The 26,579-nt window shown below is 39.6% G+C and overlaps 1 protein-coding gene across 1 annotated transcript; it reads right to left on the minus strand.

Annotated features, from left to right (window-relative positions):
- Positions 1-470: 470 nt before the first annotated feature.
- On the minus strand, positions 471-26,279 carry LOC113134646 (alpha-2-macroglobulin-like). Its single transcript, XM_026314111.1, has 57 exons — positions 26,223-26,279; positions 23,607-23,698; positions 22,219-22,399; positions 21,930-22,086; positions 21,251-21,303; positions 20,961-20,981; positions 20,435-20,600; positions 20,272-20,356; positions 20,015-20,165; positions 19,189-19,306; positions 18,994-19,103; positions 18,741-18,908; positions 18,242-18,469; positions 17,742-17,806; positions 17,519-17,681; positions 16,859-17,008; positions 16,356-16,505; positions 15,967-16,247; positions 15,513-15,738; positions 14,976-15,102; positions 14,768-14,889; positions 14,602-14,653; positions 13,976-14,059; positions 13,425-13,601; positions 13,224-13,299; positions 12,772-12,928; positions 12,616-12,690; positions 12,109-12,271; positions 11,844-12,031; positions 11,649-11,671; positions 10,223-10,317; positions 10,075-10,138; positions 9,865-9,915; positions 9,370-9,562; positions 8,871-9,098; positions 8,371-8,435; positions 8,148-8,310; positions 7,488-7,637; positions 6,985-7,134; positions 6,596-6,876; positions 6,142-6,367; positions 5,605-5,731; positions 5,397-5,518; positions 5,231-5,282; positions 4,605-4,688; positions 4,054-4,230; positions 3,853-3,928; positions 3,402-3,558; positions 3,246-3,320; positions 2,739-2,901; positions 2,474-2,661; positions 2,077-2,289; positions 1,392-1,513; positions 1,048-1,138; positions 868-957; positions 683-788; positions 471-604 (listed from the first exon to the last, which is right to left on the minus strand). The coding sequence occupies exons 2-57, from the start codon at positions 23,690-23,692 to the stop codon at positions 546-548; spliced, it is 7,371 nt and encodes a 2,456-aa protein (XP_026169896.1). The 5' UTR covers positions 23,693-23,698; positions 26,223-26,279; the 3' UTR covers positions 471-545.
- Positions 26,280-26,579: the final 300 nt, after the last annotated feature.

Consider the following 26,579-nt stretch of genomic DNA (forward strand, 5'->3'; position numbering starts at 1 on the left):
ATCGTTTTCTCCAGTGGCCAAAATAAGCATCTGAGTTTGTGCACTTGCTGACTATACATACAACTCATGAAGTGACTGACTGCAGAAAGTTCTTTACAGTGACTGAGTAAAGTTTAATGACGCCTCATTTTAAACACAGCAACTCAATTGTCTTTGAGTCACATATCTTGTTTAATAAACTCCAACCAAGACAACCATAACACCAACTAAAGTGACTTGCACAACTTTGTCTCTGCTGTGGATGAAAACCATGAAGATCAAACAGCAAGAAAGAAGGAAAATAATCAAAACCATATGTATATATATGATTTTTTTATTGTCCATGACTTATGAATACATGACAATGTGAGGACTCTTCACCCTTTAAGCTGTGGGGGAAAAAAAAAAAAAAGTAAATTACAAATATACAAGTGTAATACAAAAATGACAATCTCTTGATGTTACACATATTGTAGGATTGATACATTTAAGATTTTGTAGCTGGGTCAAAATGCTGTTGGTTTGTTGCTTTAATTACTTGTGAAAAGTGTTGTGGTGTTCCTGTATTACTGTGGACTGTTACCTGCAGCACAACGGAAGCTGTATTCTGTCTCAGCCCTGTCACCTGAGGAGGAAAACAAATAAATCAGACTTTCCTCTAGTTAAACTTTTTCACATTTAGAGGTCTGAGTATCTGTCTTACTTGGCTTGTAGTAGTCATAGATCTTGACCACAGCTGGCTTCAGTTTCTCCACTGAGAGCTCCTGTATGAGCTCTAACTGGTGGTCAACTGGTACATTCTTTGTTAACTGTGGGGTGGAGGAAACAACATTAATAAGTAATCTGGAGAGAACCATCTAATGATTCCCCACTGTAAATTCCTCTCACCTCAGTCAGGTACACCACAACATGATCTTCAATTTGCTCAACACGAGCCACCAGCAGGGCACCTTTGAGCTGTGAGGAGACAATATTTAGCTGGGTTATAATTATTGTTCTCTTAAGATCGAAGACAGACTCTTTCCAACAATATTCTTTTTCCAGGTGAAAGTTTCTGTGTTATCTCACCCTCTTTAAGGACTCTGGGTCTGGGACAAACCCAGAGAGCATTTTGATATCCAGGATCACCATGTTTGTACGTGTCCGCTTTCCACTATATCTGCAAAGGAACCACAAATATGTCACGTTACTTTGTGAGAGTTCACTCAGCTCTTCATAGTTCTACTGACTGTATGCATACAGTCTGTGACAGGGTTTCATTTACAGTTAGGATGTCTGAACTGAGCAAACATTTCACACATTTCCATCCACCAACAGTCACTTCATACACTCTGATGGCTGCAGAGGATTGTTTGTCTAAAATTACAGTTGTACTCCATTTTCTCCAACTCCAGTTTGTTTTAATTTCTTACAGGGATCGTAGCTTCAGAGTGAGTTTGGGTCTTGGAGATTTAGTGCAGTTGACCTCTGTTGTGACCACCACACTGAGAGTGGTGGCATTAGTAGGAGTTGGGATGTTATAGTGAAGAGAGATCTGGAAAACAGGAACAGATCAAAGATTTGGAATTTATGGAAACCTGGAACACGGAATTTATTGCATTGCCTTAAGTTGCAGACATGAAGTTCCAATCATCAATTGACTGATAGGACTCAATGAAGGTTTGTTTTAAGCATGTAAATATTCAGGATGAAATACAGTAAAAAGGTCATTAACAAGAAACTAGGCTGAATAGAAATGAAAAGGGATTGAGTTTACAAATACATCCACATATTTTACAATGACCAATGGGATCTGCTGTTTCTGTCCCTGGATGGAACAAACAGTTAAAATGAATGTTTCCTGATTTCTATTTCTCTTTGGTTTTCAGTCCTTAATGGACTGACAAGTTCAATCTGAGAAAACTTCAGATTTAACTGTGTTATACTGATTTAACCATGTAAACTAAATGACCAGCAAAAATGGAGGTATTGCCTTTCCAATGTTATTGTATTACTAGTAGGCTGTTACCATGAGGGAATTGTTATATTAGCACTGATGGTGGTGGTGATGCACATGTATCAAAAGCAGAAACAGGAACAATTCCAATGTTGACTGACCTGCACTAAAACACATGTGGTGCCCTTCACCTCCAGCTTGCACTTTCCTGTCACATCTGGCAGCATCTTCTCCTGATAGACCAGTTTGTTGGTCTTGCTCACATAAAATGTCAGTTGACCACTTGGAGACCAGACCGTCACTGTGCTTGAACCCTCTGCACTGAACACCAGCGTGGCATAGAGAGACAGAGCCTGGAGAGCCACCACTGTGTTCTATAACACACCAAATATGTGTGCTCAGTTTTACAAAAGCAAGAACTGACTAATGCATATAACAGGTTTCACATTCAACTTCAGGTATCACTTTTCAGGACACCAACTGCTGCTTGCATCAAAACACACACAAAAAAAAAACCCCCTGCATGCTAAATTCAATATGCAGCTGTCTGGGCTGTACCTGTGTAGAGGAGAAGCCTCCATAATAGTTCAGCTGGCCTGTCAACCACCTGACGATGAGGGAGGCGTAGCTCAGGTCTTCATTTGAAGGGGAGGCACTGAGTTTGGCCAGCAGCACATAGGAACTGATCTCCACTGACAGAGAGGCTGATGTTTCTGTTGAGGTCTGGGACCAGTAGAGAAATCCTCCTAAAACCAACAGGAACCATATTAATTTTATTCACAATAATGAAGGGAGAACCATTTCCTTCAGTAGGATGTGTCACCTTGTCTTATTGCGACTGTGTCTAGGTGCTGCAGAAGTTGAGCACGGGTCTCCATGTCTCCTGCTAGAGTGAAGACATATGCCAGCAGAGCTGTAGTGTAGGTGTTATTGAGGTTACTGACAGACTGCTTGAGGCAGGACAGGCTCTTGTTCATGACAGGATCCTTTAAGATATAAGCAAAGTTAAAACAAGTCATCTAAGGAACTTTAATATAATAATTTAAAAAAAAAAAAAAAAAAAAGATCAATGCTGAAAATGAATGAATGGCTGTGCCACCATCTCAGAATTCCTATGTGATGCAAGAGTGCTATCTCTTCCATGGTGGTTATGGTGAAACTGATGTTCCAACCACAGAAGTGGCCCTGCTAATACCAGAGTGCTTTTCAAACTGTCTAACAAAGAGCCTACAGTCTGGATTTATAGAAAAACTTTTCATCTGTATTGTCCATGTAAAAGTTAATCCTTTTAGAGTAAAACAGCATCAGAGTTGGAGCAGACTGTACTCACGCTGACAGGCATTTTCATCTCCAAGAACACAGCAGTGATGTAAGCACTGAGTGTCACCTCATCAGATACACCACCCTGTGGAGAGGAAGCATCATTCAAGGGTGGATTTAAACAAAACAAAAAGATAAACTTCTTCACTCTGAATTGTCAGATTACCTTCATGTCATTGTGAAATAGTTCTCCTGACATTACAAAACAGCCAGTTTGTCGTTGCTGTTGCAGCAGCCAGGTCTTAGACTCTTCAATCTTTTGTGGGTCGATGTAGATGAAAGACTGGGCTTTGGTAAAACATCTCACCACAAAAGCAGTCAGCCTGAAGAAAAGCAGAACAAGCTTTGACATTAACCGACACAGTAAGACATGGTGATGAACTAAACCTTATGTGTCATGTTTAGCATGTGGCTGATGTTACTGCAAAGAACATGTGTTATAATAGGAAATAAAGTGAACTATAATGATATTTTCCATAAGATGCAATTTCTTTCATGTCCACAGGGAAATTCCATCATTTACTTACAACCAATTTTTTTTTTGGCACACTGTCATGACGGGGTAAATATTAAACTTTGTACATCATGTGTAGATAATTGATCTGTAACTTTCTCACCAAGTGTTCCCTGCTACTGTTAGAAATGCACTGTAAGCACCATCAGCATGTTTGTAGTTCAGTTGTGTCTGGTAGCCTGTATAATAGAAACAGGGTGTTACAAGTTCAGCACACATAAGCTTTGAAGGATTTAGCTGTATGGACATTAAATATGCCACATTATTAATATTTTTTCAATACAGCAAATAAAACCAGGCTCACCAGTGATGAGGAAGGTGGTGGCCTTTTCCTTGATGGCTTGGGTCAGCTGCTGTGTGACTGTCAGGTACTCAAGGATGTAGATGTCACAGGCCAGGGGTGCCGCATTCTGCTCTCCACATCCAGACGGCATCTGCAGCAGTCCATCCAGGTTTTTCAGGGCTCGGCCCAGAATGTCACCTGCACAAAAAAGTCAAAGTCCAGTGGTCCTGACCTTATATTTCCAAATGGACAGATAAAATGATATGCTGTAATAAAACATCCAACACATGCTTCTGTCCCAACAGAAGTACATTAATATGTTGAAAGTTAGAAATGCATTTGGATAGGACTAACTTCAATTCATTATAGCACTATAAAATTTACAAGTCCAATGTATGCTACTACTTTCTCCAGTCCACTGTAGTCAGTTTGAATAAATTACTCCAATTAACATCTGTGCAAAGAACATGCACATTTTGCATGAATTAGCTTTCTGCATTCTATTAAAGTGCAACAATTTGAAATGATATGACAGATGGTAGAAGAGCAAAACAATGAATTTGTCTGTTTACCCAGGACTGATACTAAAACACGAACAGATCCAGGAATCACATCCGTGGGGAGCTGTATTTGTAATTCCTCTGTCAAAGTCTCTCCTGTGTACACACAAAATAAATAAATAAATAAATAAATAAAGGACAGGTAATAGGTGGGGAATGAAAAGATGAAATTAGGGCATGAAAACTTCCATTAGGTTGATAAAATATATTTAAGGGTCCCTTGTGTAATATATAGAGTAATCAATGAATCAAGCCTGAGCCTTCTAAACCTAGACAGGGAGAAGGTCTCCTTTAATGGCGGCAGCCATGTTGCTCCACCAGGTTTCTACACTGACTCCAGACAGGGAATTGCATTTCATTTTAAAGGGGAAAGCCTCTGTATCCTCCCTGGTGTTGAGATGTGAAGAGTGGTCAGACTGTTGCATTCTGAAATGTCACCACTGGATGCTCCTCTTTCATACTGTACATACTCCACCTTTACCACTGACATTTGAAATCTTAAGTCACCTGTGCTAAACTGAATAATTGCTTTGACCATCAGAAAAATGAACGCTACCATTTTGACAGTATTAAACTTCTAAAGTAACAGCTGACTCTCATTCAAAATGTTCCACTGATCATGTGTGATGTAAACTGACCTTTTGGACAGAGCAGCCAGTTGTAAGTCTTTATCACCTTTATACCCTCAGCCTGGGAGGGAAAGATGGCAATATAAAGCATATGAAAAACAAAACACTTTACTGTGCATACAGTAAAAATGTTAAACTCTCATTAAAATGTAAACAATTACGTTACAGCACCAACCTTGACAATAAGAGATTTTGTGACCACATCAATACGACCTCTCTCTGGCACGCTCACAATCTCATTGCCACATGAAGCTTGAGATGCTACAGCCCCAGCAGTTACAGACACAGTCACAGTCCCTAAAAAGACCAAGATCAGATTATTAGGTCCTGTAAATTAAAAAAAAAAAATTTTACATGAACGTGGCAGGAAGTTTGATCCTCACCTAAGGTTGATGGGGTCATGGTCCAACTGACAGTCTTGCGTTCACTGCCACACAGACAGAATGTGTACTGGCCACCAGACAGGGGAGTGAGGGTGTAGTCTAAAGAGGGTGCAGGTGTCACAGTGACCTGTTCAAGATGACAATACTTTAAAACTGACACCATGACTGCAATTGGCTAGATCTGATATGTATCTTGTACCCAAACCACTCATTAATTTAGCAATAATAATAATAATAATAAGATGAATCATCTGAGAACTGGACCTTGTTGCAACACCAGAATTAGCATTCTGGATAAGCCCAATCTGTGTGATCATCAACATCAATTCTGATATTAAGTCGACAGAAGGTACAAAATTTTCCGTAAATCCAGGATAATGAGGTTTTTTATTTTTAAGGGACAGTGAGGTGAGTAGGGACTCTGCATTTGAAACATGCCTTAGAAAATAAGAGGAACTTAAGATCAAAACAGACATGTTTTTGCCCATGTAATCCAAATTAAAGTTACCCTAACTACTAACACCATGTGATCATTACCATAATGCAGCTTGTCAGGTAGCTGAAGGTGGTTGCCTTCAGTTCAAAGCGCTCTCCCCGGATGACGGAGTAGGGCAGGGTGAGCTCAAGGAAGAAGGGCTGGAAGACGGTGAGCGTTGTACGAGGAGCCAAACCAAAACCCACAAGGGACAAACAGAAAACCTCAGTCTCCCAGGTGGTGATGGTGTCAGGGACAGTGAGAGGTATATCCACAATTCCACACACTCTGGTTCAGCAGATAGACAAAAATATTGGTGAGTTTTGGGGGAAAAAAATTACACTGGGATCATTCAGATTACACAAAAGCAAAAGATGATCTGCATCAGTAGCACCAGTTAATGCAATACCAGTATCCTGTGCAAATATACAATTGTTTCATGCACTAAACACCAAAATACTCAAACATGCAATGTAATATTTTGCATGACCAAACCCATTTGCAACAGAAACACACCCAACATCAACTAGTTCCCATATCCAAGTCTCAGGGAAAAAGGTGCGGACTGTCACAACTGGGGAAGCAGGACTTAACCCAGAATCCTTTTTGAAATCCATTATATCAAGACCTGAAAAAGAATCAGAATACAGCAAGAAATGAATGACAGGGGTACAGTGTCTTATAACACTGGTAAAAAGTCTGTATGTGACAGCACCTTGTTGGTATTCTCTTCCTTTGAACCTGAGGCAGGATGGTATTTGAATAAGTAAGTTTGTTACCATCTTCAGTCCTACATTCTAGAAGGGGGAGGAAATGTATACATGTACACACAAACGTAAAGTTCATTACACATACAACCTATTCATTTTCTTTATATTGTGCATGAAGTGCTATAGAACGTGTACCTGGAAAACTGTAAAAGCATCATCACTTGCATCAGGTCCAGGATATGGGAAGAACCTGGATCTTTTTGCTCTCACATTGAAGCACTCTGTAGAATCTTGAACCTCATATGGAATATAGGATCCTGTTACGACTGGCAGCAAACTAAATATCTGGAAAGGAAAACATGGATCAAATAAACTTCCAAACATTTCTTACTCTAATCTCAGGTTTGGACAAATCTTTGGATTTTAGGTCTACAGTGGTCTTACTCTGAAACACAGCTTAAAAGTATCTGTGACAACAGTACATTTTTCCTTAAGGTCACCTCATATGAAGGAATACACCTCACATATGTAAATCTTAAATTTTGCATAGCATTTTCACATCAATACTTCATTTGGTAACAGTGTACAACTTGCAAAAAGTTCTAACAGGACAGAGTAGCAAAATTAAAACTATACTCTGGGTGACTTATGTTAACAGACACTAAATGCTGCAAGCATCTACTGATTCTAGACGTTACCTTGTCTGCATCCAGACTCTTCCCTGGCTCTTTAATGAAGACACTCCGGTCAACTGCGCTCACACCACACAGAGAGTGTGGCTCGGCTGTCAGTGTCATGGTGACCTGCTCCCCAGGGACAGCTGAGGATGGAGTAAACTCCAGTGACACCTGGCACACACATTACACCTGGACATTAGTGATATTTTGCACTACAAACAGCCAATGACAACAGTATACTGTAAACTCCTTAATAGATGTTGTACTCTTCTGCTTTGCAGATTTATAAACATGGGCTCATATGAACCCTTGTGCAGTTGGGTAAATGACAAACATGTTATGCAGATTGACTCAAATGCAAGAAAATAAACTGGTGCTAATACGAGTCCATAGGTGAAGTTACTGCTGCAACTGTGCTAAGGTTGGTGCTTGCTTTTGAGGAGTAACAGAGCATGGATGCCAAATGTCAACATCACAGCTGTTCTATATTTCCATAAGTTATTCCATGTGACTGTGCTGACTGAACTTTGATTTGCTCCCAGAGCTTCGTAACATGTTTAAGGATGAAAAGCTGGGACCACACATATTACACTAAGGTAAAAGTAATCTATAAGATGACCAGGGTGGTATGAAACATTTCTACATTTTTTAAGATCAATAAAGGTCTAACCATATACTGACCTTGTGAGTGAAGCATTTCTCAGTGGAGAAGTCAGCACTGCTGGCAATCACAGTCTCACTGGGGAGGACTGCATAAGCCACAACCTGGACAAGTGGCACCATCTCTGGAGACACGTTCAACTTAAAGGACACCTGACCCTGAGTCACTGGAACAATAAACCAACTGTAAGAAACCCATGTAAAGATATCACTCTATGAAATCATGATTTAAACCAGTCTTCACCAACCTGTTGTCATTACTGCAATTTGTTGACGTCGCAGCAAAACAATAGCTCCTCTGGACAGAACCTATGAAATTAAAGGCAATTACACATAGTGAGAAGTCCAACATGATGATTACACTCTCTGGCTGCTTATGCTGCAGAAAACATAACACCAGATGAACTACAGCTAGTTTTGGGAACAAATTAACCTGGGTACAACCCAAAGTCAGCCCCAAAAACTTAATTGTTTAAGACAAGCTCAGAGCTTATGTTATGTTGCTTTTGTAAATAAAGGTCTTTGTCCTATATGATGGTAGTAGATTGTTACCATACAGCAATAATATCAAAGATGCAGTCTAACATCCAATACTTTGGCACCTTCAGTCTCACCACACAAGTCAGCCAATGCTGTTATGGCCATAAATGGAACTGTTCCTTTAGGAACAGAGTTGATGTAAAAGGTAATTAACACTTGTGTTCATCTTAAAGAACTGATGGCAACAGTTCACCTGCCACTCACCAGAAACATCACATCCACAGAGCCCTGGGCCTCTCCAACTATAGTGTACTGGATGAAGATTTCCTCTTCTTTGCCACAGGAAAGTGGTTTATCCTTACTCTTCACCTGCAGGCTGCTGACACTTTTACCAGCAGGAGAAAGCTGCTGGACCATAGACAGTCTGTGCTCTCCAGTCTCATAGTATGGAACTCTGTAACCAGGGTATCCCAGTGTTGATGTGTCACTCACCTGGATTAAAGAGAAGAAACACTACAAATGAGGTCATGGTGGTTGAAGTAGACAGACATTGCAAAGTGAGCTCAGCTTTTATGAACAAGACAAATGTTGCCATGTAGAAACAGTAAACAGTTTCAAAACTGGTCACTAGCTGGTATGAAGACACGTTGTCCTGTTGCAGCATCAAGAGAAACAACTTCAGGTTTCAGCTTTCAGGCAGGAATATCTTCATGAAAATGTTTTGATGCAACATTTTGGCATACAGGTTGAAGTCTTTACTTACTTGGAGGTGGATGTCTCCAGCGTTGTCAGCTGTGCTAATTGAAAAAGTGGCAACACCACTGCTGTCAGTTGTGAAACTCAGTAGCCGACGAGCTGACCACACTTCACCCTCAAAAAGGTGCACTTGCATGAAAGGAATGGCTGTACCATTGTAATGAACTGCTTTGACCTTGTTGCTCCACCAGGTTTTTACACTGACTCCAGACAGGGATTGCATTTCATTTTAAAGGGGAAAGCCTCTGTATCCTCCCTGGTGTTGAGATGTGAGAGTGGTCAGACTGTTGCATTCTGAAATGTCACCACTGGATGCTCCTCTTTCATACTGTACTACTCCACCTTTACCACTGACATTTGAAATCTTAAGTCACCTGTGTAAACTGAATAATTGCTTTGACCATCAGAAAATGAACGCTACCATTTTGACAGTATAAACTTCTTAAGTAACAGCTGACTCTCATTCAAAATGTTCCACTGATCATGTGTGATGTAAACTGACCTTTTGGACAGAGCAGCCAGTTGTAAGTCTTTATCACCTTTATACCCCAGCCTGGGAGGGGAAAGATGGCAATATAAAGCATATGAAAACAAAACACTTTACTGTGCATACAGTAAAAATGTTAAACTCTTACTAACATGTAAACAGCACCAACCTTTACATAAGAGATTTTGTGGCCACATCAATACGACCTCTCTCTGGCACGCTCACAATCTCATTCCACATGAAGCTTGAGATGCTACAGCCCCAGCAGTTACAGACACAGTCACAGTCCCTAAAAAGACCAGATCAGATTATTAGGTCCTGTAAATTAAAAAAAAAAATTTTACATGAACGTGGCAGGAAGTTTGATCCTCACCTAGGTTGATGGGGTCATGGTCCAATGCAGTCTTGCGTTCACTGCCACACAGACAGAATGTGTACTGGCCACCAGACAGGGAGTGAGGGTGTAGTCTAAGAGGGTGCGTGTCACAGTGACCTGTTCAAGATGACAATACTTTAAAACTGACACCATGACTGCATTGGCTAGATCTGATATGTATCTTGTACCCAACCACTCATTAATTTAGCAATAATAATAATTAATAAGATGAATCATCTGAGAACGGACCTTGTTGCAACACCAGAATTAGCATTCTGGATAAGCCCAATCTGTGTGATCATCAACATCAATTCTGATATTAAGTCGACAGAGGTACAAAATTTTCCGTAAATCCAGATAATGAGGTTTTTTATTTTTAAGGGACAGTGAGGTGAGTAGGGACTCTGCATTTGAAACATGCCTTAGAAATAAGAGGAACTTAAGATCAAACAGACATGTTTTTGCCCATGTAATCCAAATTAAGTTACCCTAACTACTAACACACATGTGATCATTACCATAATGGCAGCTTGTCAGGTGCTGAAGGTGGTTGCCTTCAGTTCAAAGCGCTCTCCCCGGATGACGGAGTAGGGCAGGGTGAGCTCAAGAAGAAGGGCTGGAAGACGGTGAGCGTTGTACGAGGAGCCAAACCAAAACCCACAAGGGACAAACAGAAAACCTCGTCTCCCAGGTGGTGATGGTGTCAGGGACAGTGAGGGTATATCCACAATTCCACACCACTCTGGTTCAGCCGATAGACAAAAATATTGGTGAGTTTTGGGGGAAAAAAATTACACTGGGATCATTCAGATTACACAAAAGCAAAAGATGACTGCATCAGTGCACCAGTTAATGCAATACCAGTATCCTGTGCAATATACAATTGTTTTCATGCACTAAACACCAAAATACTCAAACATGCAATGTATATTTGCATGCCAAACCATTTGCAACAGAAACACACCCAACATCAACTAGTTCCCATATCCAGTCTCAGGGAAAAAGGTGCGGACTGTCACCAACGGGGAAGCAGGACTTAACCCAGAATCCTTTTTGAAATCCATTTATCTCAAGACCTGAAAAAGAAAAATCAGAATACAGCAAGAATGAATGACAGGGGTACAGTGTCTTATAACACTGGTAAAAGTCTGTATGTGACAGCACCTTGTTGGTATTCTCTTCCTTTGAACCTGAGGCAGGATGGTATTTGAATAAGTAAGTTTGTTACCATCTTCAGTCCTACATTCTAGAAGGGGGAGGAAATGTATACATGTACACACAACGTAAGTTCATTACACATACAACCTATTCATTTTCTTATATTGTGCATGAAGTGCTATAGAACGTGTCCTGGAAAACTGTAAAGCATCATCACTTGCATAGGTCCAGGATATGGGAAGAACCTGGATCTTTTTGCTCTCACATTTGAAGAGCCACCACTGTGTCCTATAACACACCAAATATGTGTGCTCAGTTTTACAAAAGCAAGAACTGACTAATGCATATAACAGGTTTCACATTCAACTTCAGGTATTACTTTTCAGGACACCAACTGCTGCTTGCATCAAAACAAAAACCCCTGCATGCTAAATTCAATATGCAGCTGTCTGGGCTGTACCTGTGTAGAGGAGAAGCCTCCATAATGGTTCTGCTGGCTTGTCAACCACCTGACGATGAAGGAAGCGTAGCCGAGGTCTTCATCTGTAGGTGAGGCACTGAGTTTGGCCAGCAGCACATAGGAACTGATCTCCACTGACAGAGAGGCTGATGTTTCTGTTGAGGTCTGGGACCAGTAGAGAAATCCTCCTAAAACCAACAGGAACCATATTAATTTTATTCACAATAATGAAGGGAGAACCATTTCCTTCAGTAGGATGTGTCACCTTGTCTTATTGCGACTGTGTCTAGGTGCTGCAGAAGTTGAGCACGAGTCTCCATGTCGCCTGCTAGAGTGAAGACATATGCCAGCAGAGCTGTAGTGTAGGTGTTATTGAGGTTACTGACAGACTGCTTGAGGCAGGACAGGCTCTTGTTCATGACAGGATCCTTTAAGATATAAGCAAAGTTAAAACAAGTCATCTAAGGAACTTTAAAATAATGATTTAAAAAAAAAAAAAAAAAAAAGATCAATGCTGAAAATGAATGAATGGCTGTGCCACCATCTCAGAATTCCTATGTGATGCAAGAGTGCTATCTCTTCCATGGTGGTTATGGTGAAACTGATGTTCCAACCACAGAAGTGGCCCTGCTAATACCAGAGTGCTTTTCAAACTGTCTAACAAAGAGCCTACAGTCTGGATTTATAGAAAAACTTTTCATCTGTATTGTCCATGTAAAAGTTAATCCTTTTAGAGTAAAACAGCATCAGAGTTGGAGCAGACTGTACTCACGCTGACAGGCATTTTCATCTCCAAGAACACAGCAGTGATGTAAGCACTGAGTGTCACCTCATCAGATACACCACCCTGTGGAGAGGAAGCATCATTCAAGGGTGGATTTAAACAAAACAAAAAGATAAACTTCTTCACTCTGAATTGTCAGATTACCTTCATGTCATTGTGAAATAGTTCTCCTGACATTACAAAACAGCCAGTTTGTCGTTGCTGTTGCAGCAGCCAGGTCTTAGACTCTTCAATCTTTTGTGGGTCGATGTAGATGAAAGACTGGGCTTTGGTAAAACATCTCACCACAAAAGCAGTCAGCCTGAAGAAAAGCAGAACAAGCTTTGACATTAACCGACACAGTAAGACATGGTGATGAACTAAACCTTATGTGTCATGTTTAGCATGTGGCTGATGTTACTGCAAAGAACATGTGTTATAATAGGAAATAAAGTGAACTATAATGATATTTTCCATAAGATGCAATTTCTTTCATGTCCACAGGGAAATTCCATCATTTACTTACAACCAATTTTTTTTTTTGGCACACTGTCATGACGGGGTAAATATTAAACTTTGTACATCATGTGTAGATAATTGATCTGTAACTTTCTCACCAAGTGTTCCCTGCTACTGTTAGAAATGCACTGTAAGCACCATCAGCATGTTTGTAGTTCAGCTGTCTCTGGTAGCCTGTATAATAGAAACAGGGTGTTACAAGTTCAGCACACATAAGCTTTGAAGGATTTAGCTGTATGGACATTAAATATGCCACATTATTAATATTTTTTCAATACAGCAAATAAAACCAGGCTCACCACTGATGAGGAAGGTGGTGGCCTTTTCCTTGATGGCTTGGGTCAGCTGCTGTGTGACTGTCAGGTACTCAAGGATGTAGATGTCAGAGGCCAGGGCTGCTGCATTCTGCTCTCCACATCCAGACGGCATCTTCAGCAGTCCATCCAGGTTTTTCAGGGCTCGGCCCAGAATGTCACCTGCACAAAAAAGTCAAAGTCCAGTGGTCCTGACTTTATATTTCTAAATGGACAGATAAAATTATATGCTGTAATAAAACATCCAACACATGCTGCTGTCACAACAGAAGTACGTTAATATGTTGAAAGTCAGAAATGCATTTGGATAGGACTAACTTCAATTCATTATAGCACTATAAAATTTACAAGTCCAATGTATGCTATTACTTTCTCCAGTCCACTGTAGTCAGTTTGAATAAACTACTCCAATTAACATCTGTGCAAAGAACATGCACATTTTGCATGAATTAGCTTTCTGCATTCTATTAAAGTGCAACAATTTGAAATGATATGACAGATGGTAGAAGAGCAAAACAATGAATTTGTCTGTTTACCCAGGACTGATACTAAAACGCGAACAGATCCAGGAATCACATCCGTGGGGAGCTGTATTTGTAATTCCTCTGTCAAAGTCTCTCCTGTGTACACACAAAATAAATAAATAAATAAATAAATAAAGGACAGGTAATAGGTGGGGAATGAAAAGATGAAATTAGGGCATGAAAACTTCCATTAGGTTGATAAAATATATTTAAGGGTCCCTTGTGTAATATATAGAGTAATCAATGAATCAAGCCTGAGCCTTCTAAACCTAGACAGGGAGAAGGTCTCCTTTAATGGCGGCAGCCATGTTGCTCCACCAGGTTTCTACACTGACTCCAGACAGGGAATTGCATTTCATTTTAAAGGGGAAAGCCTCTGTATCCTCCCTGGTGTTGAGATGTGAAGAGTGGTCAGACTGTTGCATTCTGAAATGTCACCACTGGATGCTCCTCTTTCATACTGTACATACTCCACCTTTACCACTGACATTTGAAATCTTAAGTCACCTGTGCTAAACTGAATAATTGCTTTGACCATCAGAAAAATGAACGCTACCATTTTGACAGTATTAAACTTCTAAAGTAACAGCTGACTCTCATTCAAAATGTTCCACTGATCATGTGTGATGTAAACTGACCTTTTGGACAGAGCAGCCAGTTGTAAGTCTTTATCACCTTTATACCCTCAGCCTGGGAGGGAAAGATGGCAATATAAAGCATATGAAAAACAAAACACTTTACTGTGCATACAGTAAAAATGTTAAACTCTCATTAAAATGTAAACAATTACGTTACAGCACCAACCTTGACAATAAGAGATTTTGTGACCACATCAATACGACCTCTCTCTGGCACGCTCACAATCTCATTGCCACATGAAGCTTGAGATGCTACAGCCCCAGCAGTTACAGACACAGTCACAGTCCCTAAAAAGACCAAGATCAGATTATTAGGTCCTGTAAATTAAAAAAAAAAAATTTTACATGAACGTGGCAGGAAGTTTGATCCTCACCTAAGGTTGATGGGGTCATGGTCCAACTGACAGTCTTGCGTTCACTGCCACACAGACAGAATGTGTACTGGCCACCAGACAGGGGAGTGAGGGTGTAGTCTAAAGAGGGTGCAGGTGTCACAGTGACCTGTTCAAGATGACAATACTTTAAAACTGACACCATGACTGCAATTGGCTAGATCTGATATGTATCTTGTACCCAAACCACTCATTAATTTAGCAATAATAATAATAATAATAAGATGAATCATCTGAGAACTGGACCTTGTTGCAACACCAGAATTAGCATTCTGGATAAGCCCAATCTGTGTGATCATCAACATCAATTCTGATATTAAGTCGACAGAAGGTACAAAATTTTCCGTAAATCCAGGATAATGAGGTTTTTTATTTTTAAGGGACAGTGAGGTGAGTAGGGACTCTGCATTTGAAACATGCCTTAGAAAATAAGAGGAACTTAAGATCAAAACAGACATGTTTTTGCCCATGTAATCCAAATTAAAGTTACCCTAACTACTAACACCATGTGATCATTACCATAATGCAGCTTGTCAGGTAGCTGAAGGTGGTTGCCTTCAGTTCAAAGCGCTCTCCCCGGATGACGGAGTAGGGCAGGGTGAGCTCAAGGAAGAAGGGCTGGAAGACGGTGAGCGTTGTACGAGGAGCCAAACCAAAACCCACAAGGGACAAACAGAAAACCTCAGTCTCCCAGGTGGTGATGGTGTCAGGGACAGTGAGAGGTATATCCACAATTCCACACACTCTGGTTCAGCAGATAGACAAAAATATTGGTGAGTTTTGGGGGAAAAAAATTACACTGGGATCATTCAGATTACACAAAAGCAAAAGATGATCTGCATCAGTAGCACCAGTTAATGCAATACCAGTATCCTGTGCAAATATACAATTGTTTCATGCACTAAACACCAAAATACTCAAACATGCAATGTAATATTTTGCATGACCAAACCCATTTGCAACAGAAACACACCCAACATCAACTAGTTCCCATATCCAAGTCTCAGGGAAAAAGGTGCGGACTGTCACAACTGGGGAAGCAGGACTTAACCCAGAATCCTTTTTGAAATCCATTATATCAAGACCTGAAAAAGAATCAGAATACAGCAAGAAATGAATGACAGGGGTACAGTGTCTTATAACACTGGTAAAAAGTCTGTATGTGACAGCACCTTGTTGGTATTCTCTTCCTTTGAACCTGAGGCAGGATGGTATTTGAATAAGTAAGTTTGTTACCATCTTCAGTCCTACATTCTAGAAGGGGGAGGAAATGTATACATGTACACACAAACGTAAAGTTCATTACACATACAACCTATTCATTTTCTTTATATTGTGCATGAAGTGCTATAGAACGTGTACCTGGAAAACTGTAAAAGCATCATCACTTGCATCAGGTCCAGGATATGGGAAGAACCTGGATCTTTTTGCTCTCACATTGAAGCACTCTGTAGAATCTTGAACCTCATATGGAATATAGGATCCTGTTACGACTGGCAGCAAACTAAATATCTGGAAAGGAAAACATGGATCAAATAAACTTCCAAACATTTCTTACTCTAATCTCAGGTTTGGACAAATCTTTGGATTTTAGGTCTACAGTGGTCTTACTCTGAAACACAGCTTAAAAGTATCTGTGACAACAGTACATTTTTCCTTAAGGTCACCTCATATGAAGGAATACACCTCACATATGTAAATCTTAAATTTTGCATAGCATTTTCACATCAATACTTCATTTGGTAACAGTGTACAACTTGCAAAAAGTTCTAACAGGACAGAGTAGCAAAATTAAAACTATACTCTGGGTGACTTATGTTAACAGACACTAAATGCTGCAAGCATCTACTGATTCTAGACGTTACCTTGTCTGCATCCAGACTCTTCCCTGGCTCTTTAATGAAGACACTCCGGTCAACTGCGCTCACACCACACAGAGAGTGTGGCTCGGCTGTCAGTGTCATGGTGACCTGCTCCCCAGGGACAGCTGAGGATGGAGTAAACTCCAGTGACACCTGGCACACACATTACACCTGGACATTAGTGATATTTTGCACTACAAACAGCCAATGACAACAGTATACTGTAAACTCCTTAATAGATGTTGTACTCTTCTGCTTTGCAGATTTATAAACATGGGCTCATATGAACCCTTGTGCAGTTGGGTAAATGACAAACATGTTATGCAGATTGACTCAAATGCAAGAAAATAAACTGGTGCTAATACGAGTCCATAGGTGAAGTTACTGCTGCAACTGTGCTAAGGTTGGTGCTTGCTTTTGAGGAGTAACAGAGCATGGATGCCAAATGTCAACATCACAGCTGTTCTATATTTCCATAAGTTATTCCATGTGACTGTGCTGACTGAACTTTGATTTGCTCCCAGAGCTTCGTAACATGTTTAAGGATGAAAAGCTGGGACCACACATATTACACTAAGGTAAAAGTAATCTATAAGATGACCAGGGTGGTATGAAACATTTCTACATTTTTTAAGATCAATAAAGGTCTAACCATATACTGACCTTGTGAGTGAAGCATTTCTCAGTGGAGAAGTCAGCACTGCTGGCAATCACAGTCTCACTGGGGAGGACTGCATAAGCCACAACCTGGACAAGTGGCACCATCTCTGGAGACACGTTCAACTTAAAGGACACCTGACCCTGAGTCACTGGAACAATAAACCAACTGTAAGAAACCCATGTAAAGATATCACTCTATGAAATCATGATTTAAACCAGTCTTCACCAACCTGTTGTCATTACTGCAATTTGTTGACGTCGCAGCAAAACAATAGCTCCTCTGGACAGAACCTATGAAATTAAAGACAATTACACATAGTGAGCAGTCCAACATGATGATTACACTCTCTGGCTGCTTATGCTGCAGAAAACATAACACCAGATGAACTACAACTAGTTTTGAGAACAAATTAGCCTGGGTACAACCCAAAATCAGCCCCAAAAACTTAATTGTTTAACACAAGCTCAGAGCTTATGTTATGTTGCTTTTGTAAATAAAGGTCTTTGTCCTATATGATGGTAGTAGATTGTTACCATACAGCAATAACATCAAACATGCAGTCTAACATCCAATACTTTGGCACCTTCAGTCTCACCACACAAGTCAGCCAATGCTGTTATGGCCATAAATGGAACTGTTCCTTTAGGAACAGAGTTGATGTAAAAGGTAATTAACACTTGTGTTCATCTTAAAGAACTGATGGCAACAGTTCACCTGCCACTCACCAGAAACATCACATCCACAGAGCCCTGGGCCTCTCCAACTATAGTGTACTGGATGAAGATTTCCTCTTCTTTGCCACAGGAAAGTGGTTTATCCTTACTCTTCACCTGCAGGCTGCTGACACTTTTACCAGCAGGAGAAAGCTGCTGGACCATAGACAGTCTGTGCTCTCCAGTCTCATAGTATGGAACTCTGTAACCAGGGTATCCCAGTGTTGACCTGTCACTCACCTGGATTATAGAGAAGAAACACTACAAATGAGGTCATGGTGGTTGAAGTAGACAGACATTGCAAAGTGAGCTCAGCTTTTATGAACAAGACAAATGTTGCCATGTAGAAACAGTAAACAGTTTCAAAACTGGTCACTAGCTGGTATGAAGACACGTTGTCCTGTTGCAGCATCAAGAGAAACGACTTCAGGTTTCAGCTTTCAGGCAGGAATATCTTCATGAAAATGTTTTGATGCAACAGTTTGGCATACAGGTTGAAGTCTTTACTTACTTGGAGGTGGATGTCTCCAGCGTTGTCAGCTGTGCTAATTGAAAAAGTGGCAACACCACTGCTGTCAGTTGTGAAACTCAGTAGCCGACGAGCTGACCACACTTCACCCTCAAAAAGGTGCACTTGCATGAAAGGAATGGCTGTGCCATTGTAATGAACTGCTTTGACCTGTTGGAAACATTAAGCTGCATTATTGATACTGTTACACCATCTATGAAGTGACACCAATGATGTGAAGACACTTTGTACTTACTTTCCCCGTCACACTTTGTCCTTGTTCATATACAGTGGGTGTGTCAAAAAAGGAAAGCCTTCCAACGATATAGGAAATCATCAGGGTTTTCCTTTGGGTGAGTACAACACCTATATGGAAAGGCTGTGTTACAATAATGCATTTGCCATACAGTTCCAATATAATGGTCTTTTTTCATTGGGGGGGAGAACTTGCCTGTCCCCTCTTCTTCCACAGTGGCCTTGACTTCCAGTATATCTTGTAGAACACTTTGGTCGACTTTGGTGAAAGTTGACATCATGAAGGTAAAAGTGGCACAGCCTTTTTTGTCCAACTAGAAAGGACAATTTGAAATTACATAAATTAGGGGGGTGGGGAGACAACACTTGGAATTGTTTAAGTCAGTCCAGTGTTCACAGCTCAGGCTTCAGATGTTACTTAAGAATGAAGACATGTTTTTAAAAACATTGTAGAAAATCACCATCTGCATAAGAAACACTGCCAAGGCTAAAACATGTTGAAATTTAAAGCAGTTACCAATTCTCTTGCTTATGTATTGTACTTATGGAAATTAAAATGAGCCCTCTCTTTTAATATTACTCTGAACTCTCCTCCAGCTGTTTTTCCCATGGTGTCTTAGCTAACAGTGGATAAAAATGTAAAAAAAAAAAAAAATCTGAATGATGGAAAAACTATAACTCAATATTTATGTGATTGTTAGTTATTGGGATGCCATCTAGACAACATGAATGTTTAACTCACCATCTGTGATGAATGTTAAAGTAGCTGATAGTTAAAAGTTCCCCACTTTTGACTGACTCTGCTGGTGAAGACCACTGAGCTTGGGTTACAATTGTCAAATCACCATTTCTATGGTCAAATGTACTCCAATGTTTTTTTAGATTCAAATTACAAAACAGATGACAATATCCTATTTTCTAACATAGTATTAAACATGTGTACAACTATGTTATAGGTAGAATTTACACTACAGGCAATTTGTTTCAGCAGAAAGATGAGGCTGATTCTATAGCAAATTTACCTGCTTTGTCTCCTTGCTACATGGGGGAGTTACATCAGGTACACCTGGTGGAAAAGCTGGCTTGGCTAAACGAATATTAGCAAAATAGGGTTGACTAGGTCGACACATCTCAACTTTAACGCTTCCTGGCACAGGCTGTCCAAATGTGTACCTAATTAAATGAAAATAAAACAAAGCAATTCATTAGAAAGGACTCATTTCCTCAAAGTTGCTCTGTTCTGATTCATTGAGGGCAAACACTTTGGGTTTTCACTTACATTGCACAGACTTTAACTTGGAGTTGCTCCTGGGCAACACTTACTTCATCAGCTGTGTCTAGTTTTACCTCAAATCTAGGCAAAACTGGGAACAAAATATGGTTATTGGCATTCATGCTTTGATAAAAATGAGTAGAAAAGGAATTTATCAGTCATAATGTACCATATTTCTCCACTTTGAAGCTGTGATATACTTTATCTTCACCAATAGTCACAATGATTTGGTAGATTCCTTCACGGGCCTCAGAGCTCAAAGTGTAAGAAAGCTGCACTATTTTACGAGTGGATGTTTCATTCAGCCACTGTCCAATCCGATTACCGCTAGCATCCTGTTTAAATAAATGAAGGAACATGCATTTAGGGCATGAATAGGAAAACGTGTCAACACAGGGTGCACATACACAAAAATACAGTGGTACATATGTTTTCACTCCAGCATAACAGCAGATAAAGTTGAACTATTTATTTGTATAGTGTAATGATTTAGCATATCTGTGTCTTGGGCGGGTGTTTGTTGATGCTAAATAACCAAACTCCACCTGCTAAGATTGAGGTTGTTAACACCTCTACAAAAAGAGAGTTGAATTCAAGGGGTCCTTGCCAAAATGTGTTTGTAAACACTGATCAAACCACTGACCTAAAAATGTCACACTACATTATATATTAAGTGTTTAAAACTCAATTCTTACCTCAATTTCAATGATGTCATACTGCAAAAGAAAAAAAAAAAAGTTGATTTATATACACACACCATACACTGTCCAACAGGTAAAGGAGTTGGACATTTTTGCTTCTTGAACATGTCTAAAGAGGCCCTGGCTGTGCCATTATCTTGGTGGGGCTCAAAGAACTGATTACATGCACATTAACATTATTTCTATTTATGTTAAATATATTGGCTGGAATGTAAATCTGCATTCACCAAGAAATGACATCACTAAAACTGATTTATATAAAATCTTAATGTTTCAACACTCACCCGTCGACTCACAGGTACCAACTTGGTGTCCAGTGTTACAACTCTGAGATGCACTGAGAATTCAGAGCACAGGTTTTCACAGGTTTGACATTTTCAAAAAGGAAATAAAACGTAAAAATTTGGCTGCAGAGTTTATGATCTCCTCATAAATGGCAGCATGTTAAGCTGTTTGATACTAGAAAAACAGACGGTGGGATCCACTGCTTCAGCAGCACCAATGTTACTATTTCAACATGCAAAATGTTCAGACACCTCTTAGCTCAGAGTGCATACTTTACTATCACATGTAGTAAATTGGTCAAAGCTAAAAGCAGTGGAGACGTAAACAACAGTAGTGAAAGGGATACACTTGTTTTAAGTAAGGCTCATATGGTTACTGTTTGCCACCATTTAATGGATGTTGATGCTCTTCAGCATTACTAACACCAACACCAATATACTCTGGAATTCCAAATATTCCAATGTAGTTCACATACACCAACATTACTGTTTGCATTAGGCCAAGTTTTTGTTTTTTTTGATAAATAATAAACCTATGTTAACATTGTTGTTCACACAAACAGGTTGCACATGTGTCTTTAACCTGGAAGCCACAGGTCATGTCTCCACTACTTGTCTTACCTAGTTTACATAGCTGGATTTGGTGTTATCACATCATTAAAGATCAACCTGAGGTTACCTGTTTGTCCAGGGAGGTAGAGTGGTTTGTCTGTCTGGACAAATGTCATTGGCTGATAGACTTGGATCATAACCTTCCTGACTTCTTTTGAAGAAAATGTCTTGCCTCGTACCTCCACCTCAAATGTCTGCACCTCTTGTTTCTTCACTAAGGGAACCTGTGACAAAGATATTTTATAGACAGTTCACAGACATTAAGCTGTAGGAAAGAGTGTGCTCCCCAAACGTATATTTTAAACAAATGTTTTTGGAAATAACCAAGTGAATAAAAGTCTAACTCTGGAGCTGACCTTAAACTGAGTACAGTCATGAAATGCTCTACTGGATGTTTTCTTGAGAAGAGTGATGCTCTTCTGTCCAGACACCAAACTGACAGTCATGACCAGAGTCTCACTGGGCTGCAGGAGACTGGCACAGAATCTGGCTTGAGCTCCAGCTTCAAGAACCGCAGGAACAGCCACGATGTACTGCCTGAAGACACATATCCACAAAGATTATTAGTCACTGATGTGCAACAACTGTCAACATAATATTCATGCAAACAAAGATTCCTGGATCCTTCATCAGGTTAAATTTAAAGACAAAAATCTTTTAGAGCAATATCAGGGCTATTTCAGACCCACTTTACATCTACATGGCAAAAGCATGAGAAAATTATATTTAATATTCATGTTGAACATTACATTCCTCTGCTAGTAATTCTTAGATTTATTTATTTAACTCACAATGTGTAAACTCTACAGCACCTTTGTTTTAAATGACAGAGCAAAGAGCAATATTTCACTACTGTGAGGTCTTTTAAGAGACTATAAATGATCAGTAATTAATCAGTTTAAATACTTCCAAGAAACCAGTAAAACATCATGTCTCCTTGACCAGAATGATCAAAAGTATTGAGGTTTCTGCCTCATATTAGCTTAGCTTCACTCATTAATTATTTTTGACCATCTAGATTCAATAAATCAAAATGACAACAAAGCATCTTTTTAAGAAATTGACTAGTTCAAGAAGATTTAAACAATCTCTCCATTAGAAAAGAAAAAAAAAAACTTTGCTGAGCAAAGTGTGGTCAGGCACATTTTGTTTGCCAGATTATTCTTGGGTTGTGTCTAGAACTAAGGCTACCCTGCTCTTTGAATACCCCTGTTAAACACCTGCATCAGGTGTGTTCATTCAACCAGAAGCTGGAAGATTGAAATACACTCTCATCCATCCTCAGATAGAACAGCATCTTCCAGTTTCTGAGTGGCTGAACACACCTGGTCCAGGTGATCAGCAGTGGGTAGGGCTGGGATAGTTAGAAAACAAGCAGGGTACTGGCTCTGAGGAACAGGATTATCTACCGCTGGGATACACCTGTTTTGCAGGTGTTTCATCAGGCTGTAACAGACAAGCAAAACACCCGCCAGCTGTCACGAGATGGTTTGTTTGTGCGGGTTTGTTGCAGCGTGATAAATAGGAGAAAGAACTACAAAATGGAAACAAAGAACCACAGGGAGCACAACTTTGTCTCCTCAAATCTTAAACCCTGAAATCAATTTCAAAACCTGCCAAATCCTATTTAAAGCATTAAAGACTTAAATTCAGATTCAAATACATTAAGAGCCGACAGAAACCTCATAGTTCAGACTAAATTCTAACATTGCAAACGATTATTTTACTGTAAAAGTGAACTTACGGTCCTGCCAACACTTGATCTCCACACATCCAAGTCAGGAACACATATAGTGTCCATGTCCGCAGAAGAAACACAGCACCACCCATTGCTGTCTGTAACAAAGTCAAAAAGTCAGCCTCTTAAATAGCCGCAGATACAGCAACACCCAACACACACCCCCCTGTCCTGTCCTTGGTAAGATATTTTTGTCCAGTCACATGTTGTATAAATATCTTAATAAGATGTTTTTTAATTGTTTAATCTAAAAGATACAATATTAACTGTGTTGATATCAGTTAACTAAGTTCTATGTATCAAGAAATATTACAATGGTTTCTGTAAAAGTCTTAAATATCATTTTGATTTGGCTGCTCCTTCTATTCTTACAGTTCATATACTTTTGCTTTGCTTACATTCTTTGCTGAGATCCTTGTATTTCTGCTAAAACTCATGAACAGTACTGGATACTTATAAATCCTAATTTATGCTAGACACAAAAGGCTACAAACATTTTTAAAACACTTTTAATTCTTATAAGAACCATGTGTGGCCTTCACACAGCACAAGACAATAATTCTGTGTTGCTGGTTAGCAGATGCCCCCTTTTCTGTGAGGAGGACTTCCACAAACTTCTCCAGAGGACTTTAGTACTTAAAACTAAGTCAGGAAGCCCAGATAACATCTCAGTCTAACACTACAAGTTAAGGACTGAGAGTAATTTTGAAAACCAAAGGCTACAGAGAAAGCTAAACACTGGGCCAGATATTCTGTGGGTCAAAGCTATTACAAATGTAAATGCTACAATCAGCAAAATACCATAACCACAACATACTATTTTCCTAAGAACATGGTAACACACCCAACTGTAAAACAGTTCATAAAACAAACCCCTAAAACACAGGAGCCAAATAACACTGTCCAACAATTATCAGTATTTCTGAGGCAGAACTGTACTAATATACCGAGCATGTTCAGCTCATTTAGAAGACTGAGGTGTTTTCTGAGGTGGCAGTCTACGGTCAGTCAGAAGAGAAGTTCAGATATTTAGCAGATCACTGGCACTGAACAGGTGAGTTATCTGCATGTGCCCCTACATGTACATCTGCATGTCACTGATGATTTGGCCTTAATCTGCGACTGTAGACATCTTTCTAGGGCAGACAGAATTTGCATCAACAAGTTAGACTTTGAATTGTTTATCTCCTATCTGTTTTAGGTCATGTGTCATTCATTTGTACTTTTTTGCGAAGGACAGGAGACAAGAGGAGCCAAAACAAGAAGCTAAAATACAACACACAAGAAACCATGAAAGAGCTGGTCACTTTTGGGAGGAGAGTTTATCCCTCAGCCCTTCCACTGTCCAACTGTCCACTCCCCATGAGTGTCCACCTCTACCTCTGGGTTTAGGTCCCCAGTCAACATACACCCATATCTCAGCCACCTGCTTCCTCTTTGAGAAGCATCAGACTCATTGTCTGTTTTCTCTGCCTTGGTAAAGCCACAACACATTCTGTTAATACAGGGAATTGTGTACAAAATACAACTATATCTGTTGAGACCAGGTCACGAGGATGGTGACACTCATGAATGTTCCCAGGATGAACCAGGACCCAGTGTGCCAGGAGCTTTCTCTATTCCTGTTATCATGGTAAATAACAGAAAGACAACGGTACATTATGTTCAGTCAGTAGATCAAAATAATTTGTTAAAAATTTCTTGACTCTCCCTCACCCCCTATTATTCCTACAAAGGTACTTCCTATGAATACTCATTCTCTTAAGAAGTCATTTTTAATATTTGACATTACCACTAGTAGTATTCTAGATTCTATACTTTTAACTAAAACTACGGTAGATAGTAGCAGCAGTCCACCAGTTCTTGTTGGGTAGCTCCTCCAAACTATAATCTTATGAGTGGGTCTTGACCTAACTGAATAGGTGGAGGTGTTACTGCTATATGTAAAACCTCATTCCAGTGCAAATAGTTATCATATGGGGATTATTACTCCAGTGAATATCAGCATTGTGTTGAAGGCCCAAAAGTAATCCTACTGTTAACAATGTACAGACTCCAAGGTCTCCTGTTAATTTTGTTGACAGCTTCACTTGGGCTGTTTTCTGTTATCTAAGGAAATTGTGATGACATTTGTACCCTCTGCAAAGGATAAGAGACAAGAGGAACCAAAACAAGAAGATACACATCAACACACAAGAAACTATGAAAGAGCTGGTCACTGCTGGAAAGAGAGCTTTGCAATTACACTTAAAAAGTAAATTAGGTAAGTAAATTATAAGGCCAGACTAGTCTATTTCTCTTACATCATGAATAGCAATATCACAGATTCATGCATTTTCATCATATGGTTTTAATACATTAACCCAATGTTTTTTCCTCTCTGTTATAGATTTGATGCTTATTGTTTAATTGCCTATGCAAAGCACTTTGAATAGTGTCTGTGCTTGAAATCTGTTACGTAAATAAAGTTGCTTTGTTTTGATAGGTCTTTATCATTACTTTTATTTCTGTAATGTTGAACTGAGTTGTTCTTTTATGTATTTTATGGAACATTTTTAGGCTACAAAGTATGAGGTATTCTGGTTTTATGTTGTTCATTCACTCTTCAGTTCAGGAACTCACCAAGGTCTGGACCTAACATGACCCACTCCGCACCAGCTCCTGCAGCACCAGGACCAGACTCCCAGACAGTGTTTGGATCTACATTAGAGTCCAAGAATTACTTTCAAAGCAGTTTATTCAGATTTAACCTATGTAGTAGTACAGTAAGATCCTTGTGAAATAGGTCTTAAATTCAAAACTCACTGGTCTACAGGCCCTTTGTCAAAATTTAACCCCATGAAATCTGCACTGAAAATGTGGTAACAATTTTCATTATTATAACAAACCTCACCTGAGAGCCTGCAGCTCACCTGTCTCTGTTAGTTAGACAGGATTTTCAGAATAAAAGAATGTCTGCCATTAAACATATTAGATTGA

This window comes from Mastacembelus armatus, chromosome 13, assembly GCF_900324485.2.
Source record: "Mastacembelus armatus chromosome 13, fMasArm1.2, whole genome shotgun sequence".
Lineage (NCBI taxonomy): Eukaryota > Metazoa > Chordata > Actinopteri > Synbranchiformes > Mastacembelidae > Mastacembelus > Mastacembelus armatus.

What these genes read in the sequence shown, in the direction of transcription:
- LOC113134646 (XM_026314111.1), bottom strand. Translation starts at nt 23,692, where the DNA reads ATGGGTGGTGCTGTGTTTCTTCTGCGGACATGGACACTATATGTGTTC. An exon ending in GCTTCATGTGGAATGAGATT is followed by an intron (nt 9,916 to 10,074) that starts GTGAGCGTGCCA and finishes TTCCCCTCCCAG; the next exon opens with GCTGGGGTATAAAGGTGATA. An exon ending in AGAGTCTGGATGCAGACAAG is followed by an intron (nt 7,135 to 7,487) that starts GTAACGTCTAGA and finishes TTTCCTTTCCAG; the next exon opens with ATATTTAGTTTGCTGCCAGT.